The following is a 19,281-nucleotide window of genomic DNA, read 5'->3' on the forward strand; positions in this document are numbered from 1 at the left end:
TATAAAGCAATAAAATCAAGGACATCTACCGAGTGTGGAAAAAATAAATCAACAATACATGAATATCAGGTGTTAATTAAATGTAGTCATATTTTTAGTGCCGTGCATCATAATCTTGGATAAGGGAATGCTGTGACAGAAGTAGGTGCTCCCGGTGCTGTGAAATGGCTGTAGATTCTTTTGCTTTCACACAACTATGCAGAGCAATCTTTTGACTCCCATGAGATGGCTGCACACGCCACGCCATAGTTCTTTCAAAATGAAATATTTCAAATAAATTTTTGTCCTTCTTGTGCACACTTCCTGTTTGCTCTTACAATCTGTAATTGGGTCCAAGAATTTTGTATCAGTTAAGAAATATAACAGATCCTTATGAATCTAACATGTTGATGTCCAATTTCATGCATTTTAGAATTTAAAGTTCCGGTTATTTGACATCAACATGTAATGTAAGGAAAACAGCACTTATATTTCTGCATCATTCTCAAATATCATGACACAGTTACAGTTGACCTCAAAATTATTGATTACCATTATATGATGTTGTTATATGATGTCTTTATTTTAGATGCTCCCAATGGCTTAATGCAACTGTCACTGGTTAAAAAAAGAAACTTGAACCTTCTTGGAAATGCTGACATCAAAATACACCATGTTCTTAAACTTTATAGTCATAAATGTGATGTGTCATCCTTCAATTACTTTGAAGACTGTGGATTTTCATTGTGTCCTTGCTTCAAGTCCGATTATATCAGTCACAGTATTGTGGTATCCTGTTCCTGACAGGCTGATGAAAAGCGTTAACTGTGACAGTCAGTACAGAATGTTATAGCATAAGTCAGTATGCCCAGGAGCACACATTTCATCCATTGGACATTACACTTAAACAAACGGACACACCATTAATGTCATTTTTTTTCATTTATTTTAAGTTCATTTCAATGATTTTTAAGCAATTTTAATGTCTCTGAAAAAGCATCTCATGACTGTTAATCAGTTATTCATTCAAGCTGCTATGGAGATTGGTTCACATTAGATCGCATTGACATTCATACATTTTAAGTCTCAATAGTAGAAATATGTTCAATTATGACACTTTATTGATATGTTTCTATTTTTTCTTCAAAATATAAAAAGATAGATCATGAACATTCCATTGAAATATACTTTGTACAGTTCTTGATGAGTTGTTCTTTGTGTTCCAACATTTCAAAAATAAAATCCGGCATAAGTCACAACCAGATACTCCAGTGACCACCTCCTCTCCCCATTCACTCTCCTACTAAGACTGTAGTACAATGGACTAGTACCTAAGTCTGCTTTATATAATTTGATGGCATGTAAAATGAACATACATCTTTTATCTTTGGAATGCTTACGTGAATACATGATGATAGTCTGTAGTGTAATATTAGATGTATGTATATCGGTATGATTTAGTGGTGTTAGTCATATTATTTCTGATTAAAATAAGATATTAAATATATTAGAAAAATCTATGATGTATGATAACATTTCCTCTAAAACAACTCTGGTCTTATCACTTTGTAAAATAAAATATTTTTAGATTAGTGTGATTGCTAAGTCACTCTATGGAAAACCATAAAGCCTCTACACATGTGGTTGCAATCATCTTAACTGATGACGGAACATCTGTGTCTCAGGGAGCATACAGTAAGTGTCGATCAGTGGCATTCGTGGTGCAGATTGCATACAGTGTCCTCAATTAAAAAAAACAAAAAACATATGCAACAGAAATAGACACCTAAAGTAAATGAATAGGATATCATAGAGGATGTGTCATCCAAAGACCACATAACACCTTCCAAACACCTGGAGAGGACATGTCATAATATTGTCACAATACATAGTAGCCATTTAACAGTGGCATCTACTTACCAAGTAAAGCGTTTTTGTTCTTTTGGTTATGTGAGTGTTACACAGGAAATCTCCAACATTTTATAATGGATTGCTAACTTGAGAAAATAAAACAGACTTAGCACTCCCAACATTGTAACTCATTCTGTTCAACATGACTAAATCAAATGGCAGTATTACGCAATTGAAAAAGAAAGACATCATATTTTCAGCCTGGTATTGGCAGAGCAGTCACAATGTAGAAAATGAAGAAATGGCAAACTTAACAGTGGAAAACAAGGAAAGAAAAAGACAACACTTGGCAACGTTAAAAAAAAAAAAAACTGAAACAGCTGGGTGAAGCACAAAGTGCTTGCAAGTGTGCACACCATTGCTCGAAGTTTCCCTCTGAATTATTCATAAACGTCTTTGTGACCATCAAAGTTGCTTAATGCCTTCCAAAACGGGAACTGAAGTCAGGAGTTTTAAAAAGATAAGGGACCAAAACAAATCTCACAGACCATTTTCGCAAATAGAAGTTCTTGAATAGTCTATGTAGTCTACATCACACCACTGAGTCTCATGTTCTGGTAAGCATCCAACTGCAGTGTACTATGGAAAGAGGACCATTCAGCTGCCTGAGCTGAACCCTGGACCAGCAGGGCGTGAAACTCACTTAGAATATCAAACCAAGGTTGAGGTGCTTGGAGAGCACTCAACAATCCTTTTTTTTTTTAGCAAGACATGTTTTTTATTTTATTTTATTTTTTTACATCAATCTCCCCTGATGGACACTGGTATCTCTCATCCTTTCTTTCTCGCAACACTTAAAAGTACTTCACTGACATCATTTTGGAAGCTCTGGGTCTCTTTGATTGGTGCTCACATGACTGTGTTGTGTGCTGTAATGAGCTGCCAACTAGCCAGCAGGAATGACAGTAACTGCACGAGTAATGACGGATGCAAAGACCTGACCATTTAAAAAAACAAAGACGAGCTACCTATACACACTCATGCTGACACTGTGAGTGTGAGTAGTTTTCAGTTGCCTCTCGGAGGAAGACTTTTCTGCTCTACGACACGGCACAGTGTTCATAGTTATCAGGACTGGGTTCATGACAAACAATGACAGTAGGCTAAGGGGATATGTCAAGACTCCGTTCCCCCTCGAGATATTATCAAGTCATAATGCATGCGTTTTTTTACACATCACTGTGAGGTGTTCACATTATCGTTGTCTATATACTAGAATTTATTATGTTAGAAAGAAAATAGCAAAACACCTACATCCACACACACCACCAACACACCTGAGTCCTTTAAACCACACGCAAACTTTGGAATGGCAGTTGGTTCCATGCAAACCTGAAATCTCTCTTGATTGTTCGCCAATATAGTTTCGTAGTCTGTTATTGGTCTTTATTGGATAACCTGCACTTGTACTCACATTTTCTATTTAGGACTAGTGGAACAGAACTGCCAAAATCCTGCCATGGGCCAATCTAAGGCCTTATATGAATCTCTTTAACACTGAGGGTTTGAAGATACTCTTGAGGCTCTCCGTTTGCCCTGCTACAATCATGTGACAACTCTTGTATTATTGCCAAAGGAAAAAAGCAAACTATGAGTACTAATCAAGCAGTCAAAGATGTGGTATGGAGAGCTGTTGTTTTATAACTGCTGCTGCTGTTGTTGCTACTGCTACGGTAGTTGTGCAAATGATTCAAGGAGGAAAACGTGGACTCTGTAATTAACAACAAACATCCTTTGCGCAAACTCTATAGTTTGGCAAAGTCTTGAATGATTGCTGTTGACTGGATGATTAGAAAATATACTGTTCAATGCATAACAAAGGAAAAATATGGCAGTGGTTGTAAACACTGGAATGAGTAATGTAGGGCAGTAGTAGCAGAGAGATTTCATCAAACAAAACATAGTTCAGGGTGTACTTTGCAAACATACATGTTTCAATATTCACATTTTTTTTACTTTTCAAAACAAAATATAGCTCTTCTCTTTCATTATAATCTTTTTTAAAACATTAATTGCATATAACATTTTTTTAAATTCATTTTATATATACTTTTTTGTATCTCTAGCACCCTTGTCTTCAACTAAGGGCTTGCAGAAAAGACAGTCATGCAAAGTAGTCATGCTGGTAAACAAAGTTACAAAATGCATTATCTTTTTTTTTTCATTTGTTTATCTCAGCGTCCATCCTTTGTCATCCCCATGTCTTTATAGGCAAGAGTCTGTCATCGCTCATTGTCTTTCAAAAACATGTTCCCAGTGCTTGTGGGGAAAACAACTTTGCCCATGACAAAATATTGACTTCCCATCTTTTTCCAGGACTTTGACTCCATTTCATGATGCCAAATTTTCTATTAACATTTGCATCTGGTTTTTTTTTTTTTCTTTCTTGCATTCTGGACCTTTTCTGCTCAGAAACTTCCTCCGAAGCCATGGATAGTTGATTTGTTTATCAAAATATAGATTTGTTCTCTTTGTACACTTCCACACTTGCTCTACTCTTAGTCCATTTCTTCCCACTTTTTTAAATTTGCCTAAGGGATCCCCTGATGGGCCATCCTTATCTTGACATTGACTTGCTTGTGAAGCAGCCGTTGGCAGCAAGAGGGACAAGAGAGAGATGGGGCAGTATGCGTCTGGGGATTCTTGTGCCTAATTGGCAGTGTCGGCCTTTGTGTTTGTTGGACCATTTATCTGATTGGTGAAATGATAACACAGATATTTCAAGCTAATGGACATTTTAATGTGACGTAAAGTCTCCTTGTGGTAGAAATGTCATTTTCGTTGAAATTTAGGCAGGCCAATATCCCTTGATATTGAAGAAAGACTGACAATTGTCTGTAGGACTTTTGTTTTGTCTTTTTTCTCCTCATGACTGATCACTGTGTCAGTCAGGCATGGTAATATTTAAAAATGAATATAGGGATGGGATGCTAGTGGCAGTTTAAGCTCCCTCAGAGGAATGACTCTGCAATGGGCAGTATAAGGGTGAGAACCAACCTCCAAAATGAAATATTTCTCCTAATCTACTGTACATTACAGAAGGTCATTCAGCAAGTGCATGCTACAGGACCTTTGGTATCCCACATGGATTTTCGGGCAAGCCCATGGCAGTACATGAGAGATAAAGAGATAAAGTCTTTTTCCACCATTTTCTTGTGGTGAATGTTTCATGTGAGTCTAAATGTGCTGTAAATGCTATACATGACCAGCTGATGCTACATGTGCTTCATTTGTTCAACTTCATAGTTGTTTTTGTATAATCTCAGTACTTGAGTGAAGAGGGCAGTGTTTCAGTCTGATAGAAGTGAATGGAAGACATAGGTTCAGTGGCAAACACGCTATACAAGTGCTAAACTTCAATGAGGGACTATAGTATGGATGTTAAATAATGTGCATTTGTGATCGATTTCATACGCACTATTTGTATTTAGTGCAGCTTTTTTTGGAATGTCAAGAGTTTTCAAGGATCAAGGTCATGTATTTATCATTATACAACACAAGGTTGTACAGCAAAATGAAAGTTTGTAGTCCCTTCATGCTTAACGAGTTAGACGAATCCTTTGTCTCTCATGTACTCTATTTTTGTTTTTCTTCACTAGAAAGGAACCCAAGAGGAAAATGACATCTAAAAGATCCTTTGAATGCATAAATTCCTCTCTCTTTGAACTGTTGATGGATTAAGTCAAGTTATTTCCCAGCCAACAAATGCTACAATATGTTAGCAGAGATGCTACATTGTTCATTCAGTCCTTTGTGAAGACAAGTGGGTATTTTTCGGAAACGTGTGAAGTTGCTCAGTTGTTCAGCACTGTACATGGTACTGAGTTGGTCATCATACAAGATGGCGAGTATAATGTTGTCAGAGATATGTCATCTGGAATGTGTAATCAGGAGTCCTTTTCTCTCCCAAAGTGTGTCAGTGCAATGCTCAGTCAGTTTGCCGAAAAAAAGGGAAAAAAAGGTCAGTCAGGCAGTTGTCAAAAAATGTGGTCAGAGTTCCAAGAGGCTGCTTTGGTAACAACGTGAGGAGCAGACCATATGATTTTTTAAATTCATGATTAACCTCTGGTCTCTCTCTTGTCACCCCAAAGATCTCCTTTAAACAGTTCATCCGTGTCACACCTGTCGTTACGTGGCTCCTGCCGCAAAATTGTGTTTACCGCTTACTGTCTCCTCATTAGAGAGAAGGCGAATGCTAGAAACTTAACACTGTGAAGACAAGAACAGAAAGCCATTAATATTAAGTTCACAGAGAATAAACATCTTGTAAAAAATCTTGTTCAGTGATATTTAACTTTTAACATTACGAGTAAGCACTTGCATCTAGATTGGTTTACAGAAGTGCTAAGCTAATATAAACCAATCTTGGACATAAATTCATGATTTGCCTTGTTCTCATATTTGGAATTTGCCAATTACAATCATTAACAGTTTCATAGTGTTACTAACATTACATACAATAGGGAAGTAATCATGAATTACCATTACCTGTATACTGCTGGTTAACTGTGCATGTCAGAATGAAGTGCACAAATTTAACTGTAATGACAACTCTATACAGCTACAAATACAGTCTATCTCCAGCATACAGACAGAAAGTTGGCACATAAGTTATTCTTGAATTACAAAATCAAGAAATTGTGACATCATAAACTGGTGATTGACATTATTTGAAAAACAAACAATAGACTGAATGTAACAAGTTGCTGGCCAACTGACCAGCACCATACTCTCCACTCCAAATCTCAACAAATATAGAAATCCTCTTTACAGGAGTGAATTATGTGCAGAGCATTTCAAAGTGAACAAGATTAGGTGATAGGGAGATGATGGCCAGTTATTCACTGATGTTTGTGTGTGTGAGTGTTTGTGTGTGTAAACATTTTCATTTGGATGATATGTACACTTCATGAAAAAATACATTTTTGACAGATTGGCACATACAGACATACTCAATGCTTTTCATGATATTTTTCATATTTAAAAGAGGAATTATTGTACTTTGTGAAGCAAGTAGGTGAATCACACACTGAGCTGACACCATTTCAAGAGGCTTAACCCCCAACTTGAGCTATGCATCATGCAAACACAGGTTCAAATTCAAGAAAATGTTTGTCAACAACAGTAATTTGAGCATTTTTAATCCTTTTTCTACAGTTAGGGCAAACACCTCTTGTATCACATGTGCTGGCATCATGCATTATTTACTGGGAGATTAAACACTTCTGTTGTGGTCTCACCAGCAAACCATCAACCCAATACAAACATTACCCTTTATTGCAGCTGCATAAGCTCTTCCCCTTGTGCTCTTCTTTAACCCTCGTCCTCTGTCAATTTCCACTTTAAAGTTGCAGTTTTTCTCCAGAGAAAAGCTGTTAGCAAGACACAGTTCATACTTTCCAAAGATCAGTTATATGGTTTTAATATCTGAGAGTAAAGGACATCTGCAGCTTACGTAATAAGGAAGCCCGACATGGATGCTCAACAATTAAGCTACAGTTTGTAATTGTTTTGAAATAGTATTTCGATGTAAATTTAAAGTTGTACTAAATGCAGAGGCAATGCCATACCTTGTCGTGTGGATCTTATTAAGAGTAACAGAGACTTCCCCTGGGTACACTATGGCGGCACAAAATGAGAAATATATTAATAGAGCCTAAGATTTATAAATTATATTTATGTATTTGCCTTCTTCTGTGTAACACTTAAGTGTTCACAAAATCGTGCACATGCACACAAGTCTAAAGACATTATGCATTATTGGATACTAACACCACTAATTTTTTGTTTGGACATAAACCAGACTTTTCTGTCTTTTTCTGCCTTTGTTCTGGCACCAGTAACTTCACGAAACAGTGCCAAAACTGCCATTGTGTGATTATTCACTGGTATACAGCTTTTTGATTTATGATACTAGTAGGTCAAAGTTATGATCGAATGTATAGTACTCATATTCCAACATTACAATATTATATAGCTAAAAGTGTGTGTAGTACCAATAGAGTAGGACTCTGTCTTGAACAAGACCATGTTAACGAGCGTATCTGTAAATGTTATATGAGGTACTCTGACACTTCTGAGCTTTGCGGTGTCATTAAAAAAGCTGTATTTAAATGCCAGATTTTGTATGGAAGGAACCTCATGCATTATTTTATTATGTACATATATCTGGTGCCATTTAAAGGAATAGTCCAGCTTCTTGATGAACTTCTTTGATCAATGCATTTTGCTACAAGAGGACCGATGTCCTGTTTGACTTCAGTGTGCCCAGCATCACATTCATTTAATACATTCCACGATTATAACATAACACTTATTTAGTGGACATTACAAGCTAGGTTAACCATGTTCTAAATGCAGCACCATATTATGTACCAAAGTGATAAACACACAGAGGTTTAACTGGTTAACAATTCAAAGTTGATCAAACAGCATTTTCTCCCCTTCTTCTCACAAATTGAAAGACTGTACTTTTTTTGTACTCCTATGTTAACTAATTCCAAACAGAATGAACCAGTCTCTGCAAGTCTCAGCAATGTTTTCTCAAAGATGCACATATAACATACAAGCCTTTCAGGATACATTAGCAACAACCAATATTTACATTTAATGTATATTTATAGTCAGTAGCATACAGTGCAGAATACAGAGCATAGAACCAAGAACGCGCTCAGAAGTTTCCTTTGTTATTACAGCTGATCTAATAATAGTATGGTTTAAACACTACCAGATCATGTGAAAATGGGATATATACACACACACACACACACACACACACACACATATATATATATATATACACACACATACATACATACATATATATACATACATACATACATACATACATATATATATATATATATATATATATATATGCATGCATTGAGACATCTAAAGGATAAAACCACACCCTTTTCTGATGACATACAGATTAAATCATTCAACTCTCTTAGAATCAGTTGTTCGAAAACTTCCTGTCCAACACTCACAAAGTATACATAGATAAATTAGTTTCATATGATTTTAATGTATTCACATGTGTAGATACAGATATGTACATATTCAATAGTAACCACTGACCTATTAAGCATTGCTTCAAAGGTTTAGCTAGGTAAATCTAGCTAGTTTGTATGAACTCCTAAATTGACATCAGAGCCTACGTACAGGGGCCTCATAGAGGCACTTACAACATCTGCCTGTTTTGTTTACAATGTTGGTGTCCTAAGTGATTTGCATTGGCTATAACCATATGACTCTATTACTTTAACAGAATGACATTTGTGACATTATTCTGACCAGTTTTGATACAATACAAAGCAGAAATGTGTACAAATAGAATACTTCAAATTAAAGTAATGTTGTGTGAGATTGTTATTCCTCTCACCCATATTTAATTAATTGTAGCATTACAGAAAAACATATATATAGGAAGGACCAGACCGTTCTCATCTCAGGGCGTCCAATACCAACGCTTTCAAAAAAAGTGCCAAGGCGTAGTTATTTGACTCTAAAGGTACACTTCAGCGTCTGTATGAGATGCTCTGGGGAGTCTCGTACAGACCAGAAGTGCTAGCTAAGTTCGTGTTAAAGGTGTTGAGAGCCCCCCGAAGCCTCCTACCCTTACCATAACTATCAGAAATGTTAGTGCCTAAACCTAAGTCACTCACTTTATGCATGTCGACTGGCTAACCCTACAGCTGTGCAGTTTCATACAGGTACCTTCAAATAATTACGCTTTGTCACGCTGTCTTAAAGTGTCAGTAATGACGCACTGAGATGAGAACGCGTTGGATGAACGGACATTTTCCTTCACTGTAACAGAAAATGTATATTCCAAATAAAGTGGCATACCAGTATAATTAAAAGTATCTGCAAATTGGAACATCCACATTGTGGAGTCATTTTAAGATTATACAGTATGCATGTGCGCTTAAAGGTTTAATGAGGATTATGCGTGAGAAGTGATGCTCGCAAAAATTACAGACAAATATTCAGGTTTGCTGATGTGGACTAAGATTAGCTTCGAGGATTGGACCCTGGCCAATCAATGTGTGTCATTGTACACTTTACACATTACATGTTCACAAAACATTTTTCTACAAGTGAATCAATTTAAAAACGTACTATCCCAGAGTTTCCAAACTTTCCCTAAGTTCAGGTTGACATTATACATTAAGGAGCTGCTGTCAAAAATTCTTGGAATCACTGGAGAAACAAAACTCTGCATGCTGTTTCACATATTTTCAGACAACACTAAATTATTGTCATTTTTTGACATCATAATGGTGAAATGTAACAACACTGACTATAAGCACGACTATTAGCAACTTCGGTCTGAAAATATGCGCAATGGCCTTCAAAAACCCGTATCAGACAAAGCCAGGTAAGCATTACTTCTTACAGTGAATGTATGGTAGGATCCATCCTAAATGAGACAACTTTTACAAATCTCTCAAACTCCAGTCGACAACAGATTTCAAGCAAACATTCAAGTGATGTCATAGCTTCCTCAGTCATTATACTGCATATCTAAGTTCTCAAAGTTCAAGGGTCTGGAAGCACATCGATTTTTATACATAATGGCAATCAGGACAACCATCATGACAGAACTTGACAATTTTTAAACAAGTATGGAAATATTTCCTTCACACCTGCAAATAAAATGTTGGCTCCAAAGAACTTACAGTGTTCCTGGTGATTTCAGCCTTACTACATTTCTGTTTGTCAAAGAACTTAAAGGACAGTTCAATACAACATCTGTATCTTTTTTGACAAACGTTTAGACAATCAGTGGTACAGAAAAGTCATTCCTTACAATGAAATACACATTACCAGTATAAGTGAAGAAAATATAAAACTATTACAAAACTCAAACAATAAAAATGGCAACCACAACATTAAAAAGGCTAAAGGACCAGACTTGAAATGAAACAAGACAAATGGCTCATGTCATTGTAATACTTTGTACACATCTGGACCAGCTGAATAAAAAATAATACGTAGACTGCCTAACAAAGTGTGCATTCTTAAGATTAAAAATAGATCTGCATATTTACATATGTATGTGCACAGCATGTTGTCCAGCAATTAAATTAATATTGCATGATTATTGCATATGTGAATATTTCTTTATTATATCTTTTTTGCTTAACTTTTAACATACCTATTTTCATATGAGGATGGCAATCTTGAGGAAACCCTCAGTTACAAAAAAATTAAAGCTAAACAAAAGCTTCAAATTGCTTAAAAGAGAGTGCTTATTCTTAATTATTGAGGGAAATAATATATTGTAACCACTGTCATATTTTCCAAAAATTAACCAACAGATTGCATTTGGTCATTTCAGACAAACATTAAACCAAAAACAAAAAATTATGGAAAAATATATAAGAAACATTAAAGTGAAGAAGAAGCAAAACAGATATTTAGAAAACTGTTAGAAATGTGTTTGATGGGGTGGTCTCACATACTCTATCATTCATGGCCTTATTCCAGCATGCAAGCTTTAAAGGTTAGTAAAAAGATATTGACTGTTAGTAAAGTGCTTTTTATTTGTTTTAACTATACAATTAATAATGCAGTCGTCCATTTTTGACTTTATAGGTACATATCTTGTACTTAGTTTATTGTTGTAATTTTTAAGTAGCTTTGTAAATACAATGCATTTAGATTTCTTTGAAAAAATGTAGGCCTACAAATACGTTTATTTTACATATCTGTCCTGATTAGCATTTCAAAGGTCCACTTAGTCATTTATCATCAAATGGAAAGTATTAACCGAGGATGTGAATGTTAAATTGTGCTCCTTTGCCAAAGACTGTGGGAAACAAAACACAGTTAGCTGTAGCTAGTCAGGCAGCTCTACTCGTGAGGTCTTCAGATGCCCTAACAGTGTTAACAACCAAGGATATGATTTTGCCCAGTTTAAAGTGATAAAGATGCAATAAAGATGCACTAAATCTAGTACTTTACATTCGATGTTGCTAACAACCAGCATTGCATATTAGCAAGCTATCAGAAAACGAAAGCAAGCGGACTATAAAAACTTTGAATGCTCAAGTTCCTAGGTAAGTTCCTTGTGATCCACTAGCTAAGGCCAGAAATAAGTAACAAGCTAGTGTTAGCTCGGCTAACTCCATCAATCACATGACCCTTGTCTTACACATTGTAGGACCCCCCCACCCCCCTTATGTAAATGCTTCATATTTTTGAGGCGTATAATGAAACAAATATTTAGGGTGGGGGAATATGATTGTTATAATTGCATATAAGATGATAAGGATAAATATATATAGTATGTGTATTAGGCAACATGCTTGCAAATGCCAAAGAAAGTGACTGAATAGACCTTTACAATTGCATATATGGGATCCTAACAGCAATGTAATAAAACAAACAACAATTTTCAAATGTTAGATTGATATAGCTCTTATGGTACAATACTTGTATTCTTTTCATTTAAGCTAAGGGGTTTTATGTTTTGTTTTTTTAACTTCCGACATCACTTAGCTTTGCTGTGTAAACTATCAACATAAAGTGTCCAATGTTGTCGCAATAAGATACAAAATGAAGTGTTAACACTGACACGTATAGAAGCTGAGTCTGTTTTTTTAGAGAGAATTACCAAAATGATGTCTACACTGTACATACATCAATATTCACAAAAGACAGAAAGTAGAAACCTATTCAACGTCAATATTATCTATAAATGTAATTTTGTCTTTGGCTAAATGAACTGAAGATTCTTGTTTCATGGTCATTTCTCTGGACAGTGATGTAAGCTCAGTTTTGTTTGGTCCAGAATACTTAAAAATGGATGTCCATCTACACACTTAATTCTTAACTTTTAAAAGGTAACTGTGCACTGGTTTAATAATGTTTTTTAACCTCTGATACTATCTTATTTACTAAACAATCCAAATATTATTGTTTTTTACATTTCTTCTAATAATTTAAATTAACATGGTATCTTTAAAGCTAAACTTCATATTCAACCCCATCAGCTAACCTGATGCATGCATCATCAACCATTAGATTCACAAGACAAGAGGTCATTCTTTTTACATTCAAGTTAATGTTGTGTTATTGCTATTGTTTTTGCACAGTTTATAATCCGAATGGAGGCTTCAGTGTGATCAGTCCATAGCTAATCCACATCTCTTATCATCCAATCATGAGCACCCTTTCTGCTACAAAATAGAGGGGATGGGGGAGCGACAGCGGCGCAGCGGTCCTGGGGCCTCATAGGTTTCAAAGGGTGGGCTAGTAATCGGAGCAAGCCGCAGTGATGACCCAGCCATTCCCGATATGTTACTGAGACTGCGAGATTTCTCATAGCTCGTTGCTTTAAGGAAATAATTTTAACCATAGATTGATTCATTAGGTCATATTATGTGTTATTGTTTTGATATCACATATCAATGATAGCAAATTAAATAAAAGGAAATCATAATTGAAATGTTTGGACATGTTATGACAAATGTTCCATGTACAGGTAGTTTATTGTGAAGATGACATAGCATTTAAACATGGACATGAGGTTTAAGATGTTATAAGAAGAAATCAAAATGAAGAGAGAATAAATGAAGTTTAAGAAATTGAAAACATTATCAAATCATAAAGACATATAAAGGACAGACGAGTACAGACACAGACAAGACAGACAAGACAAGACAAAACAAGAAAATGCGAGTTATGATGTGTCTTTTTTTTTTTTAAAACAGAAAAGCAAAAGATTCTTAGATGTTAAGAAATTTAAAACCTACAGTAGGCCTATTGAATAAAACACCCAACATTTCATCACCTGAAGCTTAATGTTTAATGTTCAGGTGTTTTAGACAACTATTTGGCCTATACTACTACCTAAACTATACAGTTTTTACACAAATACACAGTAGCAAATACTCAGATATCACTGATACAGTGTAGGAGTTGACCACATAAAGTTTTAGGTAAAAAAGCTATACTAATGATAAAGATATGTCGAATAATCAATTGACTTGCATTACGTTTCATATACAGCCACCTTAGTATTTGCTTTTGGTTCTAACAAACTTCAAAGGGCCAACACAAAAATGTCCTCCCTGCAACATTTAAAAACATTTCCTATCCCCCGGTAATCACATCCTGCAGTTTATCAGTTCACATTTTGTTTACAGAGGGAAAAGGCACATGGTAAGACAGGGTCACTTGTGCAAGTGACTGTAGTATGTATGAAGTACTTATTGTATGTTTACAATAACCAATTTATTTAAGAAATAACACATTGGCCTTTGTGTCCTTTCCCACTGTATTTTTGTTGTGTTACACAGCATGCAAGATGTTGAATTCCCCCTGTAGTAAGCAGCCACAGACAAGATAGTGCTATGCTGACGGAGTGTTGTTGCATCAGGTGAAGTGAAAAACACCATTGGTAGGTCGACCTAACAATGGCTAACTGACCCAAAATGGGTGGAGTTTTACAGTGTTATTAGGAATGTGTTTTATTTCATTTTAAGATAACGTAATAAAGCTGTAATGCTAACGTACTTTGTGACGAAATTACCAAGTTACAGTGAATATTTTTGTCAAACTCCAACCATCAAAGGGCTACGGACAGACAACAAGGAACACCCATTGGTACAGTATGACATCCTTTGTGCCTTCCTGCTGAAATGGACAAACACGGCAAAATATTGTGCCGCACAGCGGGCAACTCCGCCACTCTATATTACGCATCATTTGAGCCAACCATAAATAACAGTCCTTTTTTTATTCTGACTAGCTCAGGCACATTAGTTGGATGGCAACTCAGTAAAATATTGATGATGCATTTTCCCTGGGTTTCTTAGGCTACATGTCATACAAAGATTTCTGAGAAGCTGTCTGGCCAATCTGTGGTGCTGCTTCATTCTCAAGTTCAGCTCCTTCAGGACAAATTGTGAGGTTGCATCAAATGACAGCCATATTTGTGATGTTTGCTGAATCAGAGTTGAGGGGCAACAACAAGAGGGACAAATACTACGTAGTCAAAAACAACCTAACCTGCTTATATTGCAGAATTACAATAATGCTTGCTACTGAATTCAGACAAAAAAGCTCTTATAGCAATCTATTGTTTATCTCATGTATATATCTGACACGTGTCAGAGCTAAGTCAAGTTCCTGCTAATGCAAATTGAAAATCCTACTGCTGCTGTTTCATAATAAGAGCAATAAACTGATGGAATATGGGCTGGCTTTAATTTTTAAGCAGCCACAAGACACTCAATATATTTATCACTACAAGCGCAATCATTGATCAGAAATGTGTCTACAGAACAAGACAACCAAGGGAGTAGAAATTAGTAGGGATGGTAGTACCACTGAATTGACCCTAGCAATAATTTTGACCAAAAATGAAATTATATACATAGTCAATCCATAGAAGATGTAGTGATATGAATTATGAACTGTTGGTCCCTAACAATGTTGAGACCAAACCTATGCCCTTGAAGACAACATTTGTATTCAGCACACCTCCAACATCTCATTAAGCTACAGGCATCAGCAAATTAACCAGGACTGAAATCTGAAGGATCCAACTTTAACTAATCCTTATTCAGTGTGCAACTGATAAACCAAAATGCTGATGTGTAATTTATGTCCCATTAAATAGTTTCAGAGTTGTAGAGTTTTTATGAAATAGGTAGCTTTAATGTCTTGTTTCTGCTGTTAAAAGAAGTTCAACTATAAATAAAATCAAATAAAACAAAGGGTATAAACATATATTATATATCAATTCAACTGTAGTAATGTTCCAACTGCTCATATGAAACTTTTTCAGCTAATTTAATAAAGTTGTCTTAAATATTAAGAACTGCTTTACTTGGGTACTACCTTTGATTTATGGGATTTCATAAAAATAATATTGGGAGGCCCGTATATGAAGGTACTAAAAAGGTTTTGCTTCTGCTGAGAAATTCCTTTGGCTCTATTGTTGGTGTTGAGAAAAAATCAGCGTGCAGCATGCAGAGAAGACAGAAAAAGAAGGAGGGGAAGACAGCCCAGACGAAAAAAGACTAAGAACGGTATGTTCATATACATTATGATCTTCCTTTAAACTAAGACTTGCGGTAGTTAATTATGTTGTTAATGTTGGCTCTGTTGCTTTGAACACTTGTCCTTTATTTGTCTCTTTTTACTCTGAAATCAGAGGATTTAAAACACTTGTCAAGTGTAATATGAGTAAAATATGGTTAAGGAGTTCCCATCTGTTGATTAGATGAAGGTGAAACTGATGAAGAACATGCAGAGAGGACTGAAACATCATTCTGATGAGTTTCAGATATTTCTAAGTGACCAGTTTGGCTGGCTGCTTTGCTACCAGAAGCTGACTGGTTTAGTTTGTCTTTGCTGATGTATAAAACTATTGCCCAGTAACACTCAAAACAAGGAAAGATCTCAGGAATTGCAATATAAATGTCTATAAAGCTAATCATGTCTCAGCCACAGCAGTCTGTCACGGTCTCCTAGCTTCCTCCTCACTGTGCTAAGTACTGTCTTTACAACAACATCAACAGGGTTTTTGTGCTCTGGGATTGTCTATCAGGGGAAATATTGAGTCTAGCTGTCACTGTATTCAGTGAAGACATAACTCCTGCCCAATGTCACACTTAATTTACACTATGGAGAGAGCACGTACCTACCTACAGTCAGACTTTAGTTACACTTGCTCTGCAATGGCGGCCTGGGGACGGGATGGAGAATGAGAATGTTAATCACAGAAGGAGAAGGTTATGGAGAGGGAAAAGAGGAAAAAACTGCAAATATTCTGACCAGACTGTTTACCAAGGAAATAATAATGTCAAATTAAACAGACTGAACCGAGATTATAGACTTGATCATCCTTTTGTGTATGTAGGTGGCAAAAAACTTGACTTGCTTGCTGTGGATACACAGGATTTGCTGACTGTTTGGAGGCTATTCTTGGCATGGCCACATACTGATCATTCTTACATGGGATCAATTGCCTGTTAAAGACTGTATGATCTCCTGTTACCCGTTTTTAGATGTATTGATCACTTCATGACCATTACTGAAGCCACAATGTGTCTATACAGTACCTGGCGGTCTATTGGGGAAAGTAGATGACATGCAACCGTATACTGCAGCCTCTTGTTAGCTGTGTGACCTATATGAGTCAGCTGTTTTCATTAATATTTTATATAAATATGTATATACTTCTCATACATATTCATAGACATATATCATATGCACATACCAATATAAGGTACATATCATGTATTATTTATTTTATAAGGTAAAAATCTGGTTCAGAAAAAAGAATATTTGCAGTGTTGTGATGAGGTGACAGTAACAAACAGTGATATTGTTACACACAATGGAACATGCATGACAATGTAGAACAAGTTTGACGCACTGTTTGTGATTCTAAGAGTACAGTGACATACAGGAGAACACACTTACAAGTGTTCCCACATAAAACACGTATTAAAATCTGTTAGGAGCATGGTTTAGAGTTAGTGTGTTTTATTTGGTGGCAGCCTGTTGGACTGAGTCACTTAACATAAAGATTGTCTACAGCAGAAACTGGTCGTGACGAATAACTCAGGCAGAAACAACATATATGTTGTTGTGGCAAAATAGTGAATCTCATAAAACCTTTGCTCTCAAAAAATGATTCCACCAACAATCTATCCTTATCAATATCATAATTATTAATAGTAAATGATAGGGGAAATAAGGGTGGAATGAAATGTGAATGAAGAGCTAATGAGCCCTATTAAATATAACAGCTTGTTTATACATAATACTATATTAAATTGAAATGCATAAAATTATGTTGGTTTCTGAGTGGCGGGAGTTTTTCAACAAAAACTGTATTCCCTATTCTATGGGTTCTTTGAGTCAAAAATACATTTTCATACTATGGATGTGGTTGAATTTGGTAATGAAAAATGAGATTTGTTTTTGCGAAATAAGTCCTTGAGAATATCCTGAACCAGAGAGATTTGTGCCATTTTTATGTGAATTAATTTGACTGTTTTGTTGGCAATTTCCTTTATAATTCCAATTCAAAGAAGAGATAGTAGGTGACGGTGAAACTCTAAGGAGACCACAGGAAGAACATAGGGGAAGTCAAAACATGAAACAACAAAACACAGTTGTACAAAACTCAAAGACATTAAGAAAAAAACCATACCATAACCACAAACAACAGCAAAGTATGTTCATTCGAAATAAATATAACTGAATCCTACGCACACTGAAAACATAAAGTATTCACAATACAACACATGGACACAAATCTCTACAAAAGATGAACACTATGTTAGAAACACAGGAAATAAAAGAATAAAACAACTCGTACACATAAAGTGAGGAACTGAGAGAGAGAGTTCAGAGAGAGAGAGAAAGAGAGGCAGGCTAAGACCCTTTAAGGAGGTCTGGAGGAGCAATTGGGAGTGGGCAATCAAAGAGGTGATTGACCGTTTGACCTTAGTGAGACATGCATATTGCATTGGGTGCGTAGGAAGTCAAATGGCCAACAATCACAGAGAAGAAACTGAAAAGCTAATAAAATAAGTTGGCAAAGACATCTTACGCTTGTATCTACAAAATAAATCACAACTGAAGCACACAAGAATGAGTTTTAGACAGCATGAGAATCCCTCTTTAAAAACAAGAAGGAGAACATTACTTATCACTGGAGAACAGGGACATTCACTAACATAAACCCAGTGTTTTTCGCTCATTTTGTCTGTCTTGAGCTAAATCACATATTTTTCTAACTGATTGTTAATCGTGTAAGTTTCAAAAGCAATATATACTTTACATTGAAAGCCATATGTTTATTCTTACATGCACTGGGCCGGTGGTGGGCTACACCCTGGACAGCTCATGTGTCTATCACAGGGCTGCACACACATGACCTCATTATCAAATGCCTAAGAATCAGGTTCCAGATGTCAGAGATGGTAAGATCAAATTTCTATGGTATTTACTGTAAGCACCAGAGCAATCTCTTTCTCCAGTGTATAAGGTTCAACATATTATTTCAGACAAACTAGGAAACAAGGACTATTATAGATCCCCAACCCAACCAAAGTGTATGAATTACAGTGTAGAACTTTTCTGCATGAAGCCCAAACCTTGAAGACTCGTCCTATCTGTAGCATGTATTTTCTTCATTGGACTCCTGATTTGCTTTAAAGAGGGATTGTTGTAGCACTTAAACTGCAGTTTATATATAAAAATAACTGAAACTGAAGCAATGTCAGGGAGCTCTAAGTGAAGGGCTTTGACAGCTCAAGGCTTGCTTACCTTAGACAGCATGTAGCCACTTTTCAATCAAATCTGTCATAGTGTTTGTCCAGTCAGTAAGTGTGTAAGTGTTTCAGTCACCGA

The 19,281-nt window shown here is 35.9% G+C and overlaps 1 protein-coding gene across 3 annotated transcripts in view; it reads right to left on the minus strand.

Annotated features, from left to right (window-relative positions):
- Window positions 1-906: 906 nt before the first annotated feature.
- The window catches only part of LOC123983272 (potassium voltage-gated channel subfamily C member 1-like), a 43,824-nt gene continuing 25,449 nt past the window's right edge, over window positions 907-19,281 (minus strand). For 2 of the 3 annotated variants that reach the window (XM_046069470.1, XM_046069469.1), the window contains one exon: window positions 907-6,099. In XM_046069470.1, the coding sequence (XP_045925426.1) occupies window positions 6,086-6,099 (14 nt within the window). In that variant the 3' untranslated portion in view covers window positions 907-6,085. Of the gene's footprint in view, window positions 6,100-12,905; window positions 13,238-19,281 lie in introns of those variants that run through there. The other variant, XM_046069471.1, reaches the window with a different exon arrangement.

This window comes from Micropterus dolomieu, linkage group LG14, assembly GCF_021292245.1.
Source record: "Micropterus dolomieu isolate WLL.071019.BEF.003 ecotype Adirondacks linkage group LG14, ASM2129224v1, whole genome shotgun sequence".
Lineage (NCBI taxonomy): Eukaryota > Metazoa > Chordata > Actinopteri > Centrarchiformes > Centrarchidae > Micropterus > Micropterus dolomieu.